General features: G+C 39.9%; 1 protein-coding gene and 1 pseudogene across 3 annotated transcripts in view; both read right to left on the bottom strand.

The window, feature by feature from the left end:
• UEVLD (UEV and lactate/malate dehyrogenase domains) overlaps positions 1-20192 on the bottom strand; it is a 118717-nt gene extending 98525 nt beyond the window's left edge. For 2 of the 3 annotated variants that reach the window (XM_004484257.4, XM_004484259.4), the window contains exon 1: positions 19830-20123. In XM_004484257.4, coding sequence (XP_004484314.2) covers positions 19830-19871 — 42 coding nt within the window. In that variant the 5' untranslated portion in view covers positions 19872-20123. Of the gene's footprint in view, positions 1-19829 lie in introns of all 3 variants that reach the window. The other variant, XM_004484256.4, reaches the window with a different exon arrangement.
• LOC131280053 (Y-box-binding protein 1 pseudogene) lies at positions 4529-10924 on the bottom strand (annotated as a pseudogene).

Below are 20192 nucleotides of genomic sequence, written 5' to 3'. Positions count from 1 at the left end.
TCTGAATCCCTGCTTTCAATTCTTTTGTGTATATACCAAGAAGTGGAATTGCCAGGTCATGGTAATTCAATATTTTACTTTCTGAGGAATCACTGAACTGTTTCCCACAGTTGTTGCACCATTTTACATTCCCATAAACAATTAACAAGTGTTCCTATGTCTCCACATTCTCTCCAACACTTGTTATTAATATTTTGTGTTTTTTAAAAAATAGTAGCAATTTGAGTGGATGTGAGATGGTATCTCATTGTGGTCTTGATTTGCATTTCCCTGTTGGCGAATGATATTGAACATGTTTTCATGTATTAATTGGTCACTTGATATCTTCTTTGGAGAAATGTCTATTCAAGTCCTTTGTTCATTTTTTAATTGGGTTTGATTTTTGAGTTGTAGTTCTTTGTATATTCTAGATATCAAACCTTTATCAGATACACAGCTTCCAACTATTTTCTCCCATTCTGAGTTTGTCTTTTTACTTTCTTGATAAAGTCCTTGATGAACCAAAGTTTTAAATTTTGATCAAGTTCCACTTATCTATTTTTAATTTTGTGGCTCAGGTTTTTGGTGTAGTCTTTACTAGTCAGTCAAAGGGGTACTGATGCAAAATACCAGGAATTGGTTGGCATTTATAAAGGGTATTAATTTGGGGTAGAAGCTTACAGTCAAAGGCCATAAAGCGTAAGTTAATTCCCTCACCAAAGTCTCTTGCTACATGTTGGAGCAAGACGGCTGCCAACATTTGCAAGGGTTCAGGATTCCTCTTTCCTCTTAAGGCTCTGTGGTCCCAGCTTCTTCCATCATCAGCTGTAGGCTGGGATAAGTCTTGTCTCTCTCCTGGGGCTTGTTCCTCTCCAGGCTCAGCTGCTCTGTTCTCTCCACAAGGCCAGCTGTAAACTCTCAGGCAAATGGTTTGTCTCTCCTCCCAGGGCCTCTGCCATCCCTAATAGAACCTTCTTTTTTTGGCTCAAGTATCCGCTTCTCTGTGTGTTTATTTCCTGGGCTCCAGGATCAAAACTCCAACCTCCCTTCTCTGTGGTGTGGTTTTTCTGCAAGTCCTCACCTGCCAAGGGGCACCCACCAAGGGGACAGGGATTCAATGTCCTACTGACATGGCCCAATCAAAGCCTTAATCATTATTTAATCAAGGAAAAGTGAAACCTCTGAAGTCAATACAATCTAAGGGTATCACTTGCTCAGAGGAGCAGACTAATTTACAAACATAATCAGTATTTCTTTTTGTAATTCATCAATATCAAACTGCCACATAGTCTAAGAAACTACTGCCTAATACAAGGTCTTGAAGAAGTTTCCCTTTGTTGTCCTCTGGTTTTACAATTTCTGCTCTCATCTTTGTTATGTCCTTCCTTCTGCTCACTTAGGGTTTAGTTTGCTTTTCTTGGTTCTTCAAGGTATGAGTTTAGGTCTTATTTGAGATCTTCTTTTTTAATGTATGTATTTAGAGCTATAAATTTCCCTCTGAGCAATGCCTTTTCTATTCTGTGTCCCATAAGTTCTGACATGTTGTGATTTCATTTCATTCATCTGAAGATATTTCTGATTTCCCTTGTGATTTCTTCTTTGGCTCACTAATGGTTTAAAAGTGTGCTGTTTATTTGTGGATTTTCCAGTTGCCCCTGTTACTGTTTTACGACCTAACGTATTCTATCCTGGAGAATGACCCATGTGCATTTGAGAAGAAACTGTATTCTGTTGTTTGGGGTGCAGTGTTCTGTATATACCTGTTAAGTCTAGTTGATTTATAGTATTGTGCAAGTTCTGTTTCCTTACTGAGCTTCTGTATAGATGTTCTATCTTTGATGAAAGTGGTGTACTGAAGTCTCCAACTATTATTTTAGAGGCGTCTCTTTCTCCCTTCAGTTTTGCCAGTGTTTGCCTCACGTATTTTGGGGTACTGTAGTTAGGTGCATAAATATTTATGATTGTGATTTCTTCTTGGTGGATTGCCCCTTTTATTAATATATAGTGCTGTTAAGACAGGACTTCCCAGCACTTGCAGTAAGCAAATACATAATGTAACTCTCTGAGAACAGGAGTGCCATCCCACATTCCCCAACTGAATATGACCATAGAACATTTCTTTTGGGTAGCATCTCATGAAACCCATGTCCAATATTGGTAAATCTACCCCAGCTCTCTTATGGTTACTGTTTGAATGGAATATTTTTTCCATCCTTTTACTTTCAACCTATTTGTGTCTTTGGGTCTAAGGTCAGTCTCTTGTAAACAACACAGAGTTGGATCATGCTTTTTTATCCATTTTGTCAACCTGTATCTTTTGACTGGGGAGTCCAAACCACTTACAGTCAGTGAAAATACTGACAAGGCAGGACTTATTTCAGCCAATTTGTCCTTTGTTTCTTTATCACAGATTTCTTTCACATATAGTTGATTTTCTGTGATATAACTGATTGACTCCCTTCTCATTTCTGTCTCTGTATATATTTTAAATACTTTCTTTGTGATTATCCTGGGGTTTGTATTAAATGACCTAAGTCTCTAACCTATTAATTTAAAAAGTTACCAACTTAATACATAATCTTTGTTCCAATACCCTTCCATTTCCCCTTGTTAAGTTTTGTCACACATTACCTCTTTCTATTTTACATGTCCATAATATGGCTATATAATTATTCCTTATTCAATTGTATTCTACTTATTATAGGAAATAAAGATTAGAGTTACATTTTGAGGATACCTACTATTGGGTTTTACATTTACTAATGTTACAACCGTTACTGGAGTTCTTCACTTCATACCATTCCAAGCTACTATCTCCTGTCCTTTCTTTTCAACCTGAAGAACTCCTTTTAGGATTTTATTTTTAAGATTAATTAATTTATTTATTTCTCTCCCCTCCCCCTCATTTGTCTGCTCTCTGTGTCCTCTTGCTGTGTGTTCTTCTGTGTCCACTTGTATTCTTATCAGTGGCACCGGGAATCTGTGTCTCGTTTTGTTGCATCTTCTTGCTGTGCAGTCATTCCTGGGCAGGCTGCACTTTTTTCACACGGGGCAGGGGTGGCTCTCCTTACGGGACACACTCCTTGCCCACGTGGGAGACACCCCTACGTGGCACAGCACTCCTTGCGCACAACAGCACTGCATGTTGTCCAGCTCATCACATGGGTCAGGAGGCCCTAGGTTTGAACCTTGGACCGTCCATGTGGTAGGCGGATGCCCTATTCGTTGGGCCAAACTGCTTAAGATTTCTTGTAGGGCAAGTCTCCTAGTGACAAACTCTCACAGTTTTTGTTTATCTGTGAATGTAGCAGCTTGATATAGTTATAAATTCCAAAAACAGATATTGGATTATGTTTGTAATCTGGTCTGTACCTGGTCGTGATTAAGTTATGATTAGGTCTTTGATTGGGCCATGTCATTAGGGCTCTGAGTCTCCACTCCTTGGTGGGTGAGGAATCGCAGATAAAAGGCACTGCAAAGGACAGAGCTGAGGGTTTTAGACGTTGGAGTTTTGATGTTGGAGCCCCAGGAAGTAAGCACACAGAGGAAAGAGCAGCAAGCCCCAGGAAAGGAGGAACCCAGGAAGCCTGAACCCTCACAGATGTCAGCAGCCACTTTGCTCTAATACATGAAAACAGACTTTGGTAAGGGAAGTAACTTGTGCTTTATGGCCTGGTATCTGTAAGCTCCTACCCCAAATAAATACCCTTTATAAAAACCAACAAATTTCTGGTATTTTGCACCAGCACCCCTTTGGCCGACTAATATTATGAATGTCTTAACTCTCCCCCGTTCTTGAAGGACAGTTTTCCCAAATACAGAATTTTGGCTCACAGTTTTTCTCTTTCAATACTTTAATTTTGTTTTTGTTTTTAATTTAAGACCTTTATTAACAGTTGCTTGAAGTTTGTTGACTTTAAAAAAAAATTAAGTTGTAAACTTTTATTACAAATTAAAAATGAGAGTCTTAAAAATCTCAACTTGGGGAGTGGATGTGGCTCAAGTGGTTGAGCTCCCACTTCCCACATGGGAGGTCCTGAGTTTGGTTCCCAGTGCCTCCTGAAAAAAAAAAACTAAAAAATAAACAGCAAGCAAAACAAACAAACTAACTCAGGGAAACTGATGTGGCTCAGTGGTTGAGCACTGGCTTTCCAATATGAGGTCCCATGTTCAATCCCTGGTCCCCAGTACCATAAAAAAACAAAAAACAAACAAACACAAAAAAACTCAACTTGACCAGATATGACAATTTTAAAAACCTTTAAAAGTGTATTGAGAGGGAAGTAGCAGTGGCTCAGTTAGTTGGCCTCCCGTCTACCACATGGAAGGCTCTGGGTTTGCATCCCGGGGCCCCTTGTGAGGGCAAAGCTGGCCAATGTGCTGCAGAGAGTTGACGACCCATGCGCCATGGAGAGCTGGCGCCACAAGATGACCCAACAAAGGGGAGACAAGCAGATACAGAAAAAAACGCACAGCAAATGGACACAGAGAAGAGATAGCAAAAAGAAAAGGAGCAAGCCACAAAGGAGGGAATAAATAAGTAAATCTTTTTTAAAAAGTGTATTGAGCAAAACCAGGCTTTTTAAAAAACAGGTTTGTCATTACCAAAGAGATGTACTGAGGTAAAAATAACAAAAAACCCATGTTGCATAGATAATGCAGATAGTTCTAGTTATCTGTTTAAAAGCAAACATTTAAGGTCTTTAGCTTCAATCTTTCGTTCATTGCTTTTTGCTGGAATTTTATATTCATTTATTCTTGTTGGATGACAGAACCAGATGATGGTAGAGATGGTAAGCCAGCATTTGCTCTGCTCTACTGCCTGCTCAGCCTCGGGAACAGACAAATTCTCAGCTGGTAAATTGGCTGCTTTTGTCATGTTGTGGTTTAGGGTTTTCTGGGTGTCTGCGTGGGTAAATGAAATTATGGTGGTACTGACGTTGAGATGGCTGCTGACCTTGGTCTCATCTCCTTGATTTTCTTTATCATCTTCACTGCTGTCCTCTCTAGGTTGTCTCTGGCAAGGAGGGCCCCTGTGGAATAGTGATCTATAACCCCAATATATAGTCTGTCTCACTGGTCTACCTTGTTCTCCTGCATCCTGGTTGTCTGCACTCTCCATCACTTCTTGGACAGGAGGATTAGAATACTGTGGTCAATGCCCATGAGGTTTCCACATATAGTAGGTAGGAATCATCTCCCAGTGTTGTTGGGCCTGGCCTTTGGGAGCACTCTCTAGTCTCATTCTTTTCACCACTCTCACTATTCTGGTAATTTTACTATAATTGCACAGGGACCCCTCCGATATGGATAACATCTATAATGGTTATGGTCTGCTAAATATTTACTGCCTTGCACTAAATTCCACCAGGACCTGTGATATTTGCTGCCTCCATCCCCTTTTCTCCAACAACAAACTCCACAGTCTATTTCCTATACTGAGAAAGTACTTCCTAGGGTTATTCTTCTTTATGGTAGTCTGGTGTACAAATACATCTTCCTTGGTGTCATTCCTTTTGATGAAACCATATCTGTTTCTCACATTGAACCATTTTATTGCTCCCAAAACCTTCGTAGCAATGACTTTGGTGCTGCCAATATGAAGCCTGCCACTGCCTGTGGTGCCAGGTTTGATAAGGACAGTACTAAGGGCAGGGTAGTAGGAAGCTGCTGGGTCTTGGCCTTGCTGCTCAAGATTGTGGTGATGGTGACTTTGGCCAGCTGTGGCAGTTGCTGCTCCTCCTGGGATGTGCTGGTAACTAGGCTGGCAGCAGTGGGGCTGTTCAGAGCTCTCTGGAGTCTGCTCTCCACTCCCACTACTCATCAAACTAGTTCATTACTTTTAGTACCTTACTGATGTCATTCCATGCCTTCTTGCCTTCATGGTTTCTGATGTGAATTTGAAACATACCTTATCAAGGTTCTCTTGACAGTGATGAATCCCTTTAATCTTGCTGCTTTCCAAAATCTCTATCTCTTCTTTGGCATTTGACTTTGATTAGTATATGTCTTGGACTAGGTTTACTAAAGTTTATCCTGTTTAGAGCTCATTGTATTTGTTGGACATGCATATTTAGGCCTCTCATTACATTTGGTATATTTTTGGCATTATTTCCTCAAATATTCGTTCTGCCCCTTTTTTCTTCTCCTCTCCTGGGACTCCCATAATGCACATGTTAGTACACTTCATGTTGTCACACAAGTCTCTTAGGCTCTCCTTTTTTTTTTTTAAGATTTATTTATTTACCCCTCCCTCTCATTGTTTATACTTGCTGTCTGCTCTGTGTCTATTCACTGTGTGCTGTGTCTGCTCATCTTCTTTTAGGAGGCACTCCTTTTAGGAGGGAACTGAACCCAGGACCTCCCATATGGGAGGAAGGCACCCAATCACTTACGCCACATCCACTCCCAACTTGTTGTGTCTCTCCATGTTGTCTCCTTGCTGCATCATCTCATTGCATCATCTTCTTGCATTAGCTCACCATGCCAGCCCATCACATCAGCTTGCTGTCTTGCTCATCTTCTTCAGGAGGCACTGGGAACTAAACCTGGGACCTCCCATGTGGGAGACAGGCACCCAACTGCTTGGGCCACATCTGCTCCTTTGTTGTTTTTTTGTTGTTTTTTCCCCCTCTATCTGCTCTTCTGGCTGTGTGATTTCAACTGTCCTGTCTTCTAGGTTGCTGATTTTTTTCTTCTGCCTATTCAAATCTATTGTTTAAAGCCTCTAGGGTATTTTTAAAGCAATTTTACTCAGCTACAGTGACATATCATACATCCCATCCAAAGTGTACAATCAATGGCTTCCAGCACAATCACAGTGCTGTGCAATCATCACCACGAAAAAGTTTTAGAATAATTTCATTGTTGCAAAACAAAAACCCCTCACCCCTTAGCAGTCACCTTTCAATCCCTCTATCCTTCCCCAACCCTACATAACCACCAAACTAATTCTATCTTTATAAATTGACTTATATTTACATTTTATATAAAGGGAATCATATAATATGCAATACTCTGTGTCTGGTTTCTTTCACTTAGCATAATATTTGTTGTGGATTTTTTTTGCCTGATATCAACAACTTGTAACATTAATATATATGTGTTCTGTTTCAAAGAAAAAGTCTTATATATGCAATATTACCCATATTCATATTTCACATGGGGTTTCACTATGCTATACGGTTCCATATTACATTTTTTAGCTTTCCTTCTAGTAATATATATGACCTTAGACTTTCCATTTCAACCACTGTAATCCCCATATAACAGCACTGTGAGTTACAAACAGTATGATGTGCTTTCGACTTTTCCATTCATTTCCAAAGATTAACAAACAACCTTTTAACCAATTCTGCACAGATTAACTTTCAGCTTTCCATTCTCTAAACTCATTCTATTTTCTGGTGACCTATATTCTAGTTATTAACTCCATGAGTTTACACAATATATTTAGTTCACAGTAGTGCAATCATGAAGTATTTGTTCTTTTGTGTCCAGTTTGCGTCATTCAACATAATGTCCTTCAGATTCATCCATGTAGTCATATGCTTCAAGACTTCATTTCCTCTTGCAGCTATGTAATATTCCATCATGTGTACCAATTACAGTTTAACCATCAGTAGATAGACATCTGGGTTTTTTCCATCTTTTGACAATTGTGAACAATGCTGCTGTGAACAATGGTGTGCAGATGCCTGTTCATGTCGCTGCTCTCAGTTCTTGTGGGTATATAGTTAGTAGTGGTATTGCTGGGTCACTATATTCAACTTCCTTAGGAACTGCCAAACAGTCCTCCACAGTGGCTGTATCATTCTATATTCCCAATAGTGAATAATCATTCCTATCTCTCCACATTGTCTCTGACACTTGTAGTTTGCTGTATTTTTAATAGCGGCCATTCTAAAAGGTGTGAAATATCTCACTGTAGTTCTGATTTGCATTTCCCCAATCACTAGTGATGGTAAACATTTTTTTCATGTATTTTTTCACCATTTGTATTTCTTCTTTGGACAAATATCTCTTTGAGTCTTTTGCCCATTTTTAAAAACTGGGTCTTTTCTCTTTTTATTGTTGAGTTGTAGCATTTCTTTATATTTCATGGATATTAAACTTTTATTGGATAATGTGATTTCCAAATATTTTCTCTCATTGAGATGGCTGCCTTTTCACCCTTGTGACTAAGTTCTGTGTGGTGCAAAAGTGTTTAATTTTGAGGAGGTCCCATTTATCTATTTTTTCTTTCATTGCTCATGCTTTAGGTATAAGGTCCAAGAAACCATCACCACCACAAGGTCTTTAAGATATTCCCCTACATTTTCTTCTAGTAGTTTTATGGCCCTGGCTTTTATATCTAGGTCTTTGATCCGTTTTGAGTTGATTCCTATATAGGGAGTGAGATAGGGGTCCTCCTTCATTCTTTTGGTTTTGGATATCCAGCTCTCCCAGCACCATTTGTTGAAGAGACTGTTTTGTCCTGGTAATGAGGACCTGGTAGATTTGCAAAAACCAGTTAGCCGTAGAGGTGATGGTTTATTTCTGAACTCTCAAGTCTATTTCACTGATCAGAGTGTCTATCTTTTTGCCAATACCATGCTGTTTTGACCACTATAACTATGTAATATGTTTCAAGGTCAGGCAGTGAAATTCTTCCCACATCTTTTTTTTTTTTTTTTTAGGTTCCGGGGGCTGGTGATTGAACCCAGGACATCACATACAGGAAGCTGGAGCTCAATCACTGAGCCACACTGACTTCTCGGGCTGGTTTTTCTGTTGTTTTTTCAGGAGGCACTGGGAACTGAACCTGGGACCTCCCATGTAGGAGGCAGAAACTCTAGTTGAGCCATATCCACTCCCATCACTCTTCCTTTTTATGATGCTTTTGTCTATTTGGGTGCTCTTTCCTTTCCAAATAAATTTAGTAATTGCCTTTTCTATTTCTGTATAGTAGGCTGTTGGAATTTTGATTGGTATTGCATTGAATCTATAAATCAGATTGGACAGGACTGATACTGTCATGATTTTTAGTCTTCCAATCCACGAACATGGAATGTCTTTCCATATATTTAGGTCTTCTTTGATTTCTTTTAGCATTGTTGTAGTTTTCTGAATATAGGTCTTGTACATCTTTGGTAAATTGAATCCTAGGTATTTGAGTCTTTTTGTTGCTACTGTAAATGGAATTTTTTTTCCAGATTTCTTTCTCAGATGGTTCAATACTAGTGTACAGATTATTTTTAATCGCCAATGTTTTCCTCTCCATAAATTTTGTTCTTTTAAACTTTCTAATTCTTCCTTTTGTTCATATATAATTTTCCTTATATCCCTTAATTGTATATCCATATTTATTTCTATCCATATTTTCTTTTAGCTCCTAGAATTGACTTAGAAGATTTGACTGAACATCTTTGATTAGTTTTCTACTGTCTATATTTCCTCTTAAGTTTCCCTTTGTTCCTTTGACTGAGTTCTCCCTTCCTCTTTCTCTGTATCATTTGTGACCTTTTGTTGATGTTTGGGCACTTGATTGTTCTGAGTACTAATTCTCGAAATCAGTTTCTCCCTCTTGCCTAGAGTTTTAATGAAGACTGACTGTGTGTTAAGGCTCTTATTCAACACTTAGTCCATTCTGTACTCAATCTTTAGAGCAGCCCCTATTAATCAATTCAAATTTTCTCAGTTCTTTTCTGTATTTGCCTTTTGCCCTGGGTGTCCCCAACTATTTTCCCTCCAGAAGAGGATTTCCTTTCCTCTGTTCTTCCTTTGGGAGTCATGGGCTGTTCCCTGTGTTTTCATACATTTTTCACTTCCCAGCAGCTATGATTTGATCAACTCATCTCCTACACTCTGTGTGGCATTCCAGAGTATAGATTCCATTTTCATGAGGTTTTTTTTTTTTTTTTAAAGATTTATTTTTATTTATTTAATTCCCCTCCCCTCCCCCGGTTGTCTGTTTTCTGTGTCTTTTTGCTGCGTCTTGTTTCTTTGTCCGCTTCTGTTGTTGTCAGGGGCACGGGAAGTGTGGGCGGCGCATTTCCTCGGCAGGCTGCTCCCTCCTTCGCGCTGGGCAGCTCTCCTTATGGGTGCATTCCTTGCACGTGGGGCTCCCCTACGCGGGGGACACCCCTGTGTAGCATGGCACTCCTTGCACGCATCAGCACTGCACATGGGCCAGCTCCACACGGGTCAAGGAGGCCCAGGGCTTGAACCGTGGACCTCCCATGTGGTAGACGGACGCCCTAACCACTGGGCCAAAGTCCGTTTCCCCTTCATGAGGTTTTTCTGCCTCTAGTAACTTCTGTGTTAAGGGGATCCTGATCCACAGAGCCAGATGGAGTCAGTGTCAAAAAACACTCAATTTTTTTTGGTTAGATGCACCAGCAAATAGGGACAGCTGGGAATGTGCACAGCTTGCCAATGTTTCTGCTGTGGGTGACTCTTCCAGGGAACCACTTCTCATGTATGCACATGCATGCTGGCTGCTAGGTCCTTGCCTTGGGACTATATGGCCTTTGAGCCCTGTGTCTGAATGTGTTTGTAACTCTAAGCTGCTGACATGGGTGATTCTGCAGTCAGCAACCAAAACAGAAAGTGCCTGGGCCAGAGTGCTGCCGATGCATGTCTTTTTTTTTTCAGAAGGTACTGGGGATTGAACTGAGACCTCATACATGGGAAGCAGGTGCTCAACCACTTCAGCTACATCTGTTCCCCAATGTGGGTCTCTTAAACCATGCAGGACCCCACTCTCCAACCTGATTTTCACCCCTAGTGGGGTTTTTTCCCCCTTCAATTCAGCATTTATGGAGTCTTTCTCCAGTCTCTATCATCCTACAGAGTTCCAAGTTGAATACGCCCTCTATCTATCTAGCTATCTCTAACTGGATAATCCTATACTCCCATCTTGATAAGGTCAATTGACTTTTTTTAAAAAAGATTTCTTTTTAAATTTTCTCTTCCCTCCCCCCCCCCCCCCCCCCCCGTTGTCTGCTTTCTGTCCATTCACTGTGTTTTCTTCTGTGTCCACCTGCATTTTTGTCAGTGGCACCAGGAATCTGTGTCTCTTTTTGTTGTATTATCTTGCTGCCTCAGCTCTCCATGTGTGCAGTGCCACACCTGGGCAGGCTGCACTTCTTTTCGCACGGGGTGGCTCTCCTTGCAGGATGCACTCCTTGTGTGTGGGGATACCTCTGCGTGGCACAGGACTCCTTGTGCACACCAGCACTGTGCATGGGCCAGCTCACCACACAGGTCAGGAGGCCCTGGATATGAACCCTGAACCTTCTGTGTGGTAGGTGGACGCTCTATCAGTTGAGCCAAATCTGCTTCCCGTCAACTGACCTTTGACAAGAGAGCCAAGACAATTTAATAGGAAAAAAAAGTCTTTCTTTTTGTTTGTTTGAAAAGTCTTCCTAACACAGGTTAAAAAAAGAGTTAATTTTCTTACACCATTCACAGAAATTAACTTGAAATGAATCACAGACCTAAATGTAAGAGCTACACTCCTTATAAAACTCTTAGAAGAGGGAAACGGACTTTGGCCCAGTGGTTAGGGCGTCCGTCTACCACATGGGAGGTCCGCGGTTCAAGCCCCGGGCCTCCTTGACACGTGTGGAGCTGGCCCATGCGAGTGCTGATGCACGCAAGGAGTGCCGTGCTATACAGGGGTGTCCCCCGCATAGGGGAGCCCCACGCGCAAGGAGTGCACCCATAAGGAGAGCCGCCCAGCGCGAAGGAGGGAGCAGCCTGCCGAGGAATGGCGCCGCCCACACTTCCCATGCTGCTGACGACAACAGAAGCGGACAAAGAAACAAGACGCAGCAAAAAGACACAGAAAACAGACAACCGGGGGAGGGGAGGGGAATTAAATAAATAAAAATAAATCTTTAAAAAAAAAAAAACTCTTAGAAGAAAACAGAGGAGTAAATGCGTGTGGCCTTGGGTTATGAAAGATAAAACTTTCTTAGATATGTGGCCAAAGCACAAGTAACAAGAGGAAAAAACAGATAAACTGTGCTTCATCAAAATTTAAAAACTTTCGTGCTTCAAAGAATATCATCAAGAAAATGCAAAGATAAAGCACAGAACAGAGGAAAATATCTGCAAATCATACACTGAGATGAACTTGTATCTATAATACATAACAAAATTACAATTCAAAAATAAAAACAAAATCCAATTAAAAATGGGCAGTGGAGTAGGTATAGCTCCTCAGTGGTTGTGTATCTGCTTTGCATGTACGAAATCCTGGGTTCAATCCCTGGTACCTCCACCCCCCAAAAAAGAAAGGACCTGAAAAGACCTTTCTCCAAAGAACATAAACAAACGGCCAATAAGTATGTGAAAAAGTGTTCATCATTAGTCATCAAATAAAAGCAAATCAAAATCACAAGATACCACTTCATACCCACTAGGATGACTATAATAAAGAAAGACAATAACAAGTTTTAGGATGTAAAAAAATTGGAATCCTCATACACGGCTGGTAGTGTAAAATATAAATGCTAGTAGTGTAACAGCTTTGAAAAACAGTCTGGCAGTTCCTCAAGAGGTTAAACATAGTTACCAAATGAACCAGCAATTCCACTCCTAGGTATATACACAAGAGAAATAAATACATAGTCCACAAAAAGCTTCTGCACAAATGTTCACAGAAGTGTTATTCATAATAGCCAAAAATAGAAACAATCTGAATGTCCATCTACTGATGGATAAATGAAATGTGGTATATCCATAAAATGAATATTATTCAACACTAAAAAGAAATGAAGTACTGATACATGTTACAACATCAATAATCCTTGAGAACATTAGGCTAACTGAAAGAATCCAGACTTGAAAGGCCACATAATGTATGTTTCCATGTTTAGAAAAAGCCCAGAGTTGGCAAATCCATAGAGACAGAAAGTAGATTAGTGGTTACTAGGGCTGGGGGTTTGGGGGGAAGAGATGAACTATAGGAAGATGAGGATGACTGCTAATTTGTAGGGGGTGATGAAAATGTTCTAAAATGGCGGTGATGGGTACACAACTGTGTGAATATACTAAAAACCAGTTTAAATGGGTGAATTATATGGTATGTGAATTATATCTCAATAAAGTTGTTACCCAAAAAAAAAAAGGCTATTACTGTGCCTGGCACATAGATGCTTAAAAATATATAAATTTCTTCTTCCATTTCCTCTGAGCCTTAAGTTTTTTCATCCTCAAGAGACAGTTCTTGGGCAGCAGACTTGGCCCAGTGGTTAGGGCGTCCATCTACCACATGGGAGGTCCGCGGTTCAAATCCCGGGCTTCCTTGACCGGTGTGGAGCTGGCCCATGCGCAGTGCTGATGCACGCAGGGAGTGCCCTGTCATGCAGGGGTGTCCCTGCGTAGGGGAGCCCCATGCGCAAGGAGTGCGCCCCGAAAGGAGAGCCACCCAGCGCCAAAGAAAGTGCAGCCTGCCTAAGAATGGTGCCACCCACACGGAGAAAAGACACAACAAGATGATGCAACAAAAAGAAACACAGATTCCCGTGCCACTGACAACAGAAGCGGACAAAGATGCAGCAAATAGACACAAAGAACAGACAGTCGGGGTGTGGGGGGAAGGGTAGAAAAATAAATTAAAAAAATAAATTAATTTTAAAAAATAAAATAAAAAATAAAAAGAGATAGTTCTTTTTTTTTAATAGATTCCACTCCCCCTCCCGATGGCTCCCTTGCCTGTTTGCCTGTTGTTTTTGCTTGTTGTCTGCTCCTTTGTTGTTTTTTTTGTTTTTGTTTTGTTTTTGGTTTTTTTTGCTTATTGTCTGCTCAGTCTGTTTTTTCTTTAGGAGGCACCAAGAACCAAACCTGGGATCTCCTGTGTTAAAAGCAGGTGCAACTACTTGAGTCATATCCGCTCCCCAAGAGAGGCTTTAATGAATAACTTGCAAAAGTGAGATACTATATAAATTATGTAACTATAGTAAGCACAGGCAAGAAACCATGAATCAATATAAGACATAACCAATATTCAGAAAGTCCTCCTAGAGAAACTGAGTCTATAGCTGAATTTAGAGTCCAGAATAGCACAGAAAATTAAAGGGAAAGGAGAAGGTCATTCTAAGATGGAGAAGAATTTGGCGTAAGGAAAAGCAGATGATTGTAAACAACTTGAAAGCAGGAATCATCTCATTCATCTTTGTATCTCTTATCATCTAGCACAGTGTATGCCTTCAATTAATACAGGCTGACTGGACTGTGTTCTTTGGATAGGAGTTAGTCAACAGGCAAATTTATAAGATGCTCAGCCTTGAGCATCAAAAGTAAGAACTGGTCAGTATTAACTACAGCAGACTAATGGATGAAGTGAGACATGTCCCTGACTCAGTGTAAACAAAAATGGGAATGAAATAAAATTCTAAATAGTTCATGAATGTTCATAACACTAAAACAGTGTAGAATATAATTTTTGTTTTATTTTCTCCTTAATATTATAAGCTGTTGCCTATGTCCTTAACATTCTCTGAGAATTTGACTATTAATGGCTGCAAAGGGACACAGCAGAACTGATTTAATTGGGAAGGCAAAGCACCTCTTCATTAGGGCTTGGAAACCCAAATGTCACTACTAGTCAAATATTTGACTTGCCTTTTAAAGACCTGAAGTAAAATCCCAGACCTATTTTATGCGTCCTGAGGAAAATATTAATACTATTTTCATTATATATGAAACAGAATATTTTCTTGTATAATATTAAGACAGAGATTCCATACCTATCCTTTCCCACAAAGAATTTTGCAAACATTCTCTAAGGAAATGTACCTGGTCCGGACAATGCCACATTCTTAAAGGATGCAGACACTTCATTAAAGAGAAAAATTGGCCCAAGAAATTCTAAAACTAAAGCAATTATACAGTATGTCATAAAAATTAGTAAGGCTTAAAAATTGAGAAATTTTATAAAATTTAGCCTTACCTGCTAAATTACAGTATATTCAAGAAACATATTTATGAACATCAAAGAGTATTAACACTAATCAAATGCAGAACACTTTGAGGAAGTTTGTTGCATCATTTTATAAAATCATTTTATAAAATCAGTTTTTAGCAGGAAAGGATCTTAAAGATCAAGTCCAATCTTAACATTTTATCAGAGTGCAAATCCAAGCTATTTGTCCAAGGTAATCCAGCTGAAATAGTAGGAACCAGAAATTAGGGAACTAGTGATTTCTCTAAACATAATATTCAGTACAAACTAAAGAATACACACAAGCACACACACTTTGAACAACAGTAAAATAAACACCTGTGAACCAACCATCCCACTTATGATCTAGAACAGTGCTATGCAACAGAACTTTCTGCAATGACAGAAATGATATATATATGTGTACTACCCAATTTAGTAGCCACTCACCAAATATGGCAACTGAGCACTTGAAATGTGGCTAATGTGACTGAGAAACTGAATTTTAAAGTGTATTTAATTTTAGTAATTTAAATTTAAAGAATCACATGTGGTTAATAGCTACTATATTGGACAACACAGACCCAGAACATTTCCAGTATCATTATATTACCTGAGTACTCTGCCCCTCCCTGTTTCCCCAACTTCCCTGATTCATGTTTTCATTCCTTTGCTTAGCCCTCCATAGTTTTATCACAGATATATCCTTAAACATATTGTTTGTCTATTGTTTAGTTTTCCTTGTCTGGGGGCTTTATCAAAATATCACTTTGTAAATCTGACTTTTTTTCACTTAATACAATGTTGCTAAGTTTTATCTGTATTGTTGCATTCTGTAGCTATAGTTCATTCACTTTCACTGCTGGATAATACAGTGTTTGTTTTCCATTTGAGCATACCACAATAATCCTTTCTCCTGTTAGTGAACATTCGGGTTGTTTCTAATTTAGTTATGAAGGAAAACAACATTTTATCATGGTCTTAATCTGCTTTTCCATGATTACTAATGGACTGAACTTTCATTTCCCTGTTTCCTCCTTTTCTTTTTCTTTTAAGTCGATTCATGTCTTTTGCCCAATTTCCTACTGATTTGTAGAGGTGCTTTATATATTCTGGATACCATTCATTTCACAGTTACGTGTGTTATAGATATCTTCTCTAAGTTTGTGGCTTGCCTCTTCACTCTCTTCATGATGACTTTTGATATAAAAGTTATTTATTTTAATGAGTATTTTGTGTCTTGTATAAAAAATGTTTGCCTACTCTGAGTCAATAAAGACTCACCCCTACCTTTATAAATTTAAATTTTGTCTTTTGCATGTAAGTTTTTAATCCACTGGGAATTTTCATGTTTGGTGTGAGGTAGGGATCCAATTTCACTGTTTTCTCTTATAATCATTTGTCCCTGCATTCTTCTTACTGCAGTTTTCTGCAATGCTTCTGTTTTATAACAACCTTCCAAAACATCTGTAAGCCCTCTAGATTGTTCCACTGGTCAATCTATCTTATACCAATATCACACTAGTTTAATTATGGTAGTCTTGACATACGGTAAGGCAAGTCCCTAACACTTATTCTTCTGCAAAAATGTCAAGATTATTCTTAGCCTTTTGCCCTTCCAAATGAATTCTACAAATGGTTTGAAAAGTTCTTAAAGTAATGTTAGGATTTTGACTGCAACTGTCTTGACTTTATAGATCAATTTGGGGAGAACTGACATATTCACATCCACAAAGTTGGGTTATCTATTTATGGTGTATAAAATTTTTTTTTCAATAAGGTTTTCCATTTTCTCCATACAGTTGCCTGATTTAAATGTATTATTCACTTCTCCACAGACTTTTCTGCACCAAAATTATTTCTAGGTATTAAATTACATTATTTCGTTTCTAAGTGGGTTGAGGAACCTTAGAAATATTTGCTGAACTGACTTGTTTCTGATTGGTTTTATTAAAGTACACATTTGCAAATATTATTATACACCTGTGTCAGACTTCATGCTACACACTGATAATAAGATAAAATTCTTCTATTCTACTCTCACTCTTGAGAAAACAACTGTTTTCTTCCTTCATTCTAATTCCACCAAAATCACGCTGTGGTCCTTTTCTACTCTCAACTTCAACAATTCTTTCCACTGAACAATCCACTATCCTCCGCTCATTAAAACCCCTGACAGAATGTCTCTTTGAATTTCATCTTTGAAAGAGAGACAGAAGTCAGCTTTACCAGGCTTCTTCTAGGCTTCTGAGTTTTAGACCTTTTTAAAAGAAGTCCTCCCTTCCTTATGGTTGCTTCCATACTTTTTAAACCTTTAAAAGGTGAGGGAGAAACCCAACCTCATTTCTTCCCAGCTGACCACCCAGTTTTCCCAGTACCATTTGTTAAATAACCAGTTTTTCCTCTCTGATTTTAAATGTCATATTTATCATGTTCTAAATTCCCCTGTGAATTGGGGTCTTCTAAACTCTCCAGTCAGTTGGATTGATTTATCTGTCTAGTCAAGGTCTGGGCTTCTTAAATTAGTTTAGACTTGTTTTAAAATTTGTATTGAGGACAGCTAGCCTCTTTCTAATTCCCTCACTGGATTTTCTGGCTCCTCTGCTTACTGCATTGTCCAGGGAACTGTAGAATCAACTTGCTCATTTACCCTAAAAACTTCTGTTGGGATCACATTGTTTATAGCTTTGCTTAGGAACAAAATGATATCTTTATGATGTTGGACCTTCTCATCCAAGAGCACGTCTGTTCTCCCATTTGCCACAAATGTTAAAGTTCTCATGGATCACATACATTTTTCCTCCATCCTCACAGATTTCATCTTTTTTGTTGCTGCTGTAAGCAGGCTCTTTTCTTTTGTTACATCTTCTATCTCACTGTTTACATAAAGACTCTTCTCCCTGTATTGCATCTTTGTACCACTCTTTCTTATTCCAAATTCTTGTTTGTGATAGTGTTTCTATTTTCATTTCCCTTGGGGTTTCCATGTGTAAAATCGTGTCACCTGCAAATCACTGCTTCAATTCCTTTAAAAATTTTCTAATTTATACATTATTTCAAAAGGCCTCCTCCTTTCAAATTTTTCTAACTCTAAGTCCTTTTTCTTTTTCAGTGATGTTAGTGAATACCTCCAAAATTTTGTCAAAGACCTGTAGTGATCCCAGGCATGGTCATTTCTATTTTTTTCTTTCTTTAGGAGGTACCAGGGAGTGAGCCAGGACCTTGTACATGGGAAACAGGTGCTAAACCCCTGAGCTATGCCCACTCCCTCTTCTTGACTTCAATGGAACATGCTTGTGGTGGTTTCCACTAGGTATATGCTGGCTTGGGTACCAAAACAGATATATTGTCATTTTAAACAAAATCCTTTATTCTCATTTTATTAGGAGATTTTTTTAAAAAATCAAGAGTGGATATTAAATAAGATTTAGTGCTTTTTCAGCTGCTATGGATGTAATCAAATAATTTTGCCTCTTGGAGCTATTTGTTTAGTGAACTGTTTCAATGTGCTATCATTGCATTTCATCATAAAGTCAACGTGGTCACTACTGCTGCTCTTTCAATGTGCTGTAGTATTGTGTTTGTTAATGTTTTATTTAGGATTTTGGCATTGATATGTCATTAAAAAGATGGCAGATTTTTAAAAAAAAAAAAGGAGACAAAGTGTTAGTAACACAAAGCATGTGGATACTTCCCTTCCTACAAATGCTATACCTGTCACATTAGATAAAACTATTCTGATCAATTACATAAAAAATTCTAATTATGGAGCTACAGAACCTCTCACCGGTCTGCAACCTGCCACAGCAAAACATAGCATGGGCAAGTTCATCCAAAACGGTGTAAGTGTATGGTTACCATGCAGGAACCATTCACTTAAGGGAGTGGATGTGGTGCAAGCAGTGAGCGCCTCCCTCCTACATGGGAAGTCCTGGGTTGAGTTCCCAGTGCCTCCTAAAAACAAGCAAACAAAAAATAAACAACAAGCAAACAAACAAAAAACAGCTCGGGGGAGGGGATGTGACTCAATGGTTGAGCACAGGCCTCCCACATACCAGGTCCCTGGTTCAATCCTTAGCCCCAGTATGTCAAAGAAAAAAAAAAATCACTTAACTAGGAAGCTGGTGAAAAGGGGGTTGACTCATACTGTACACTCGTGGGGAAACAGAGCCTGGACTGACCTGGAAGAGCACCTTCTGACCTGGAAGCTGGAGCTAGTCACGCCCCAGCAATGTAGGTCAGATTTCTGAGTCGCCTCTTCCACCACTCAAAATTTTCAACATTAAAAGGATCTCTCCTGTGCCTTTAGGGCCTGCTTTCATTCCTAAATCCACTCAGTTCTTCCAGTCACTGCAGTTATATTTGTTGTCAGGCACAGTGCTGAGTGAAGAGACTACAAAAGTACAGTCTCTGATTCAAGTTCACAACAGGAGTAAGGTCTGCAAAAAATGACTCCACAAAGTGAAAATCGATATTTTTGAAAGCTGCTAGAGAGAAGGGAGTGTCATCTAAGTTAGGTCTTATAAAGGAGTATTTCAAAAAAAAAGGAAAAAAAAAAGGACAGGCAATTTCAGCAGACAGAAAGGTGTGGTTAAAGACACAGCATATGATGGGAGGTATTTAAAGCCAATGTAGCTGGTGGCGCAAGAGATACCCTGTGCACGGTGGAGTTGGGACACTTCCAAGTTGGGGGCGGAGCCAGGGCCCAGATCTCCAAGAGGAAGGTGTTGACCTTCGACCCCCGCGGCCTCCCAGAGGCAGCTCCCCACAGCTTCAAACCCGCCCGCCCCCAAGCCCCACGCCGGGCCAGGGAAAAGGGATGAGGTCGCAGCCCTATCAGGACAGAGATGCCCCCACGACCCGCAAGACGTCCGCCAAATCCCGGGTCCCCAGACCCGATCCGGCGGGCTGCCCGTACCTTGCCAAGCAGCCGTCTCACACCTTCGCAGTCGAACTCCATCTCCAGCCAGAACCCGGAGCAGAAACCACTACCTTAGCCCTGCATCTTCTTCCGGAACCGCCTAGGACGGAAACTGCCGAGGACCAAACCTCCTCAGAGGTCCAAGGCCCCGCCCCCACCCGGCTTGGTCGTCAGTTTCAACGCTGCAGGCTGAGAGGCGGCTGGATAGCGGCTTCTCCCGGGGTTCAACAGCGTCTCCAGCGTGAGCTCTGAGCAGGCGAGTGACCAGAGTGCGATCCGAAACGCGTTAGCGGCACGGGAACCAGAATCCAGCTAACTGGAAGTAAACGTGGGGACATATATGATGAGAGGATTAGGAAG

The sequence above is a fragment of the Dasypus novemcinctus genome, chromosome 10 (assembly GCF_030445035.2).
Source record: "Dasypus novemcinctus isolate mDasNov1 chromosome 10, mDasNov1.1.hap2, whole genome shotgun sequence".
Taxonomy (NCBI): Eukaryota; Metazoa; Chordata; class Mammalia; order Cingulata; family Dasypodidae; genus Dasypus; species Dasypus novemcinctus.
This window is presented reverse-complemented; position numbering and strand designations above follow the sequence as displayed.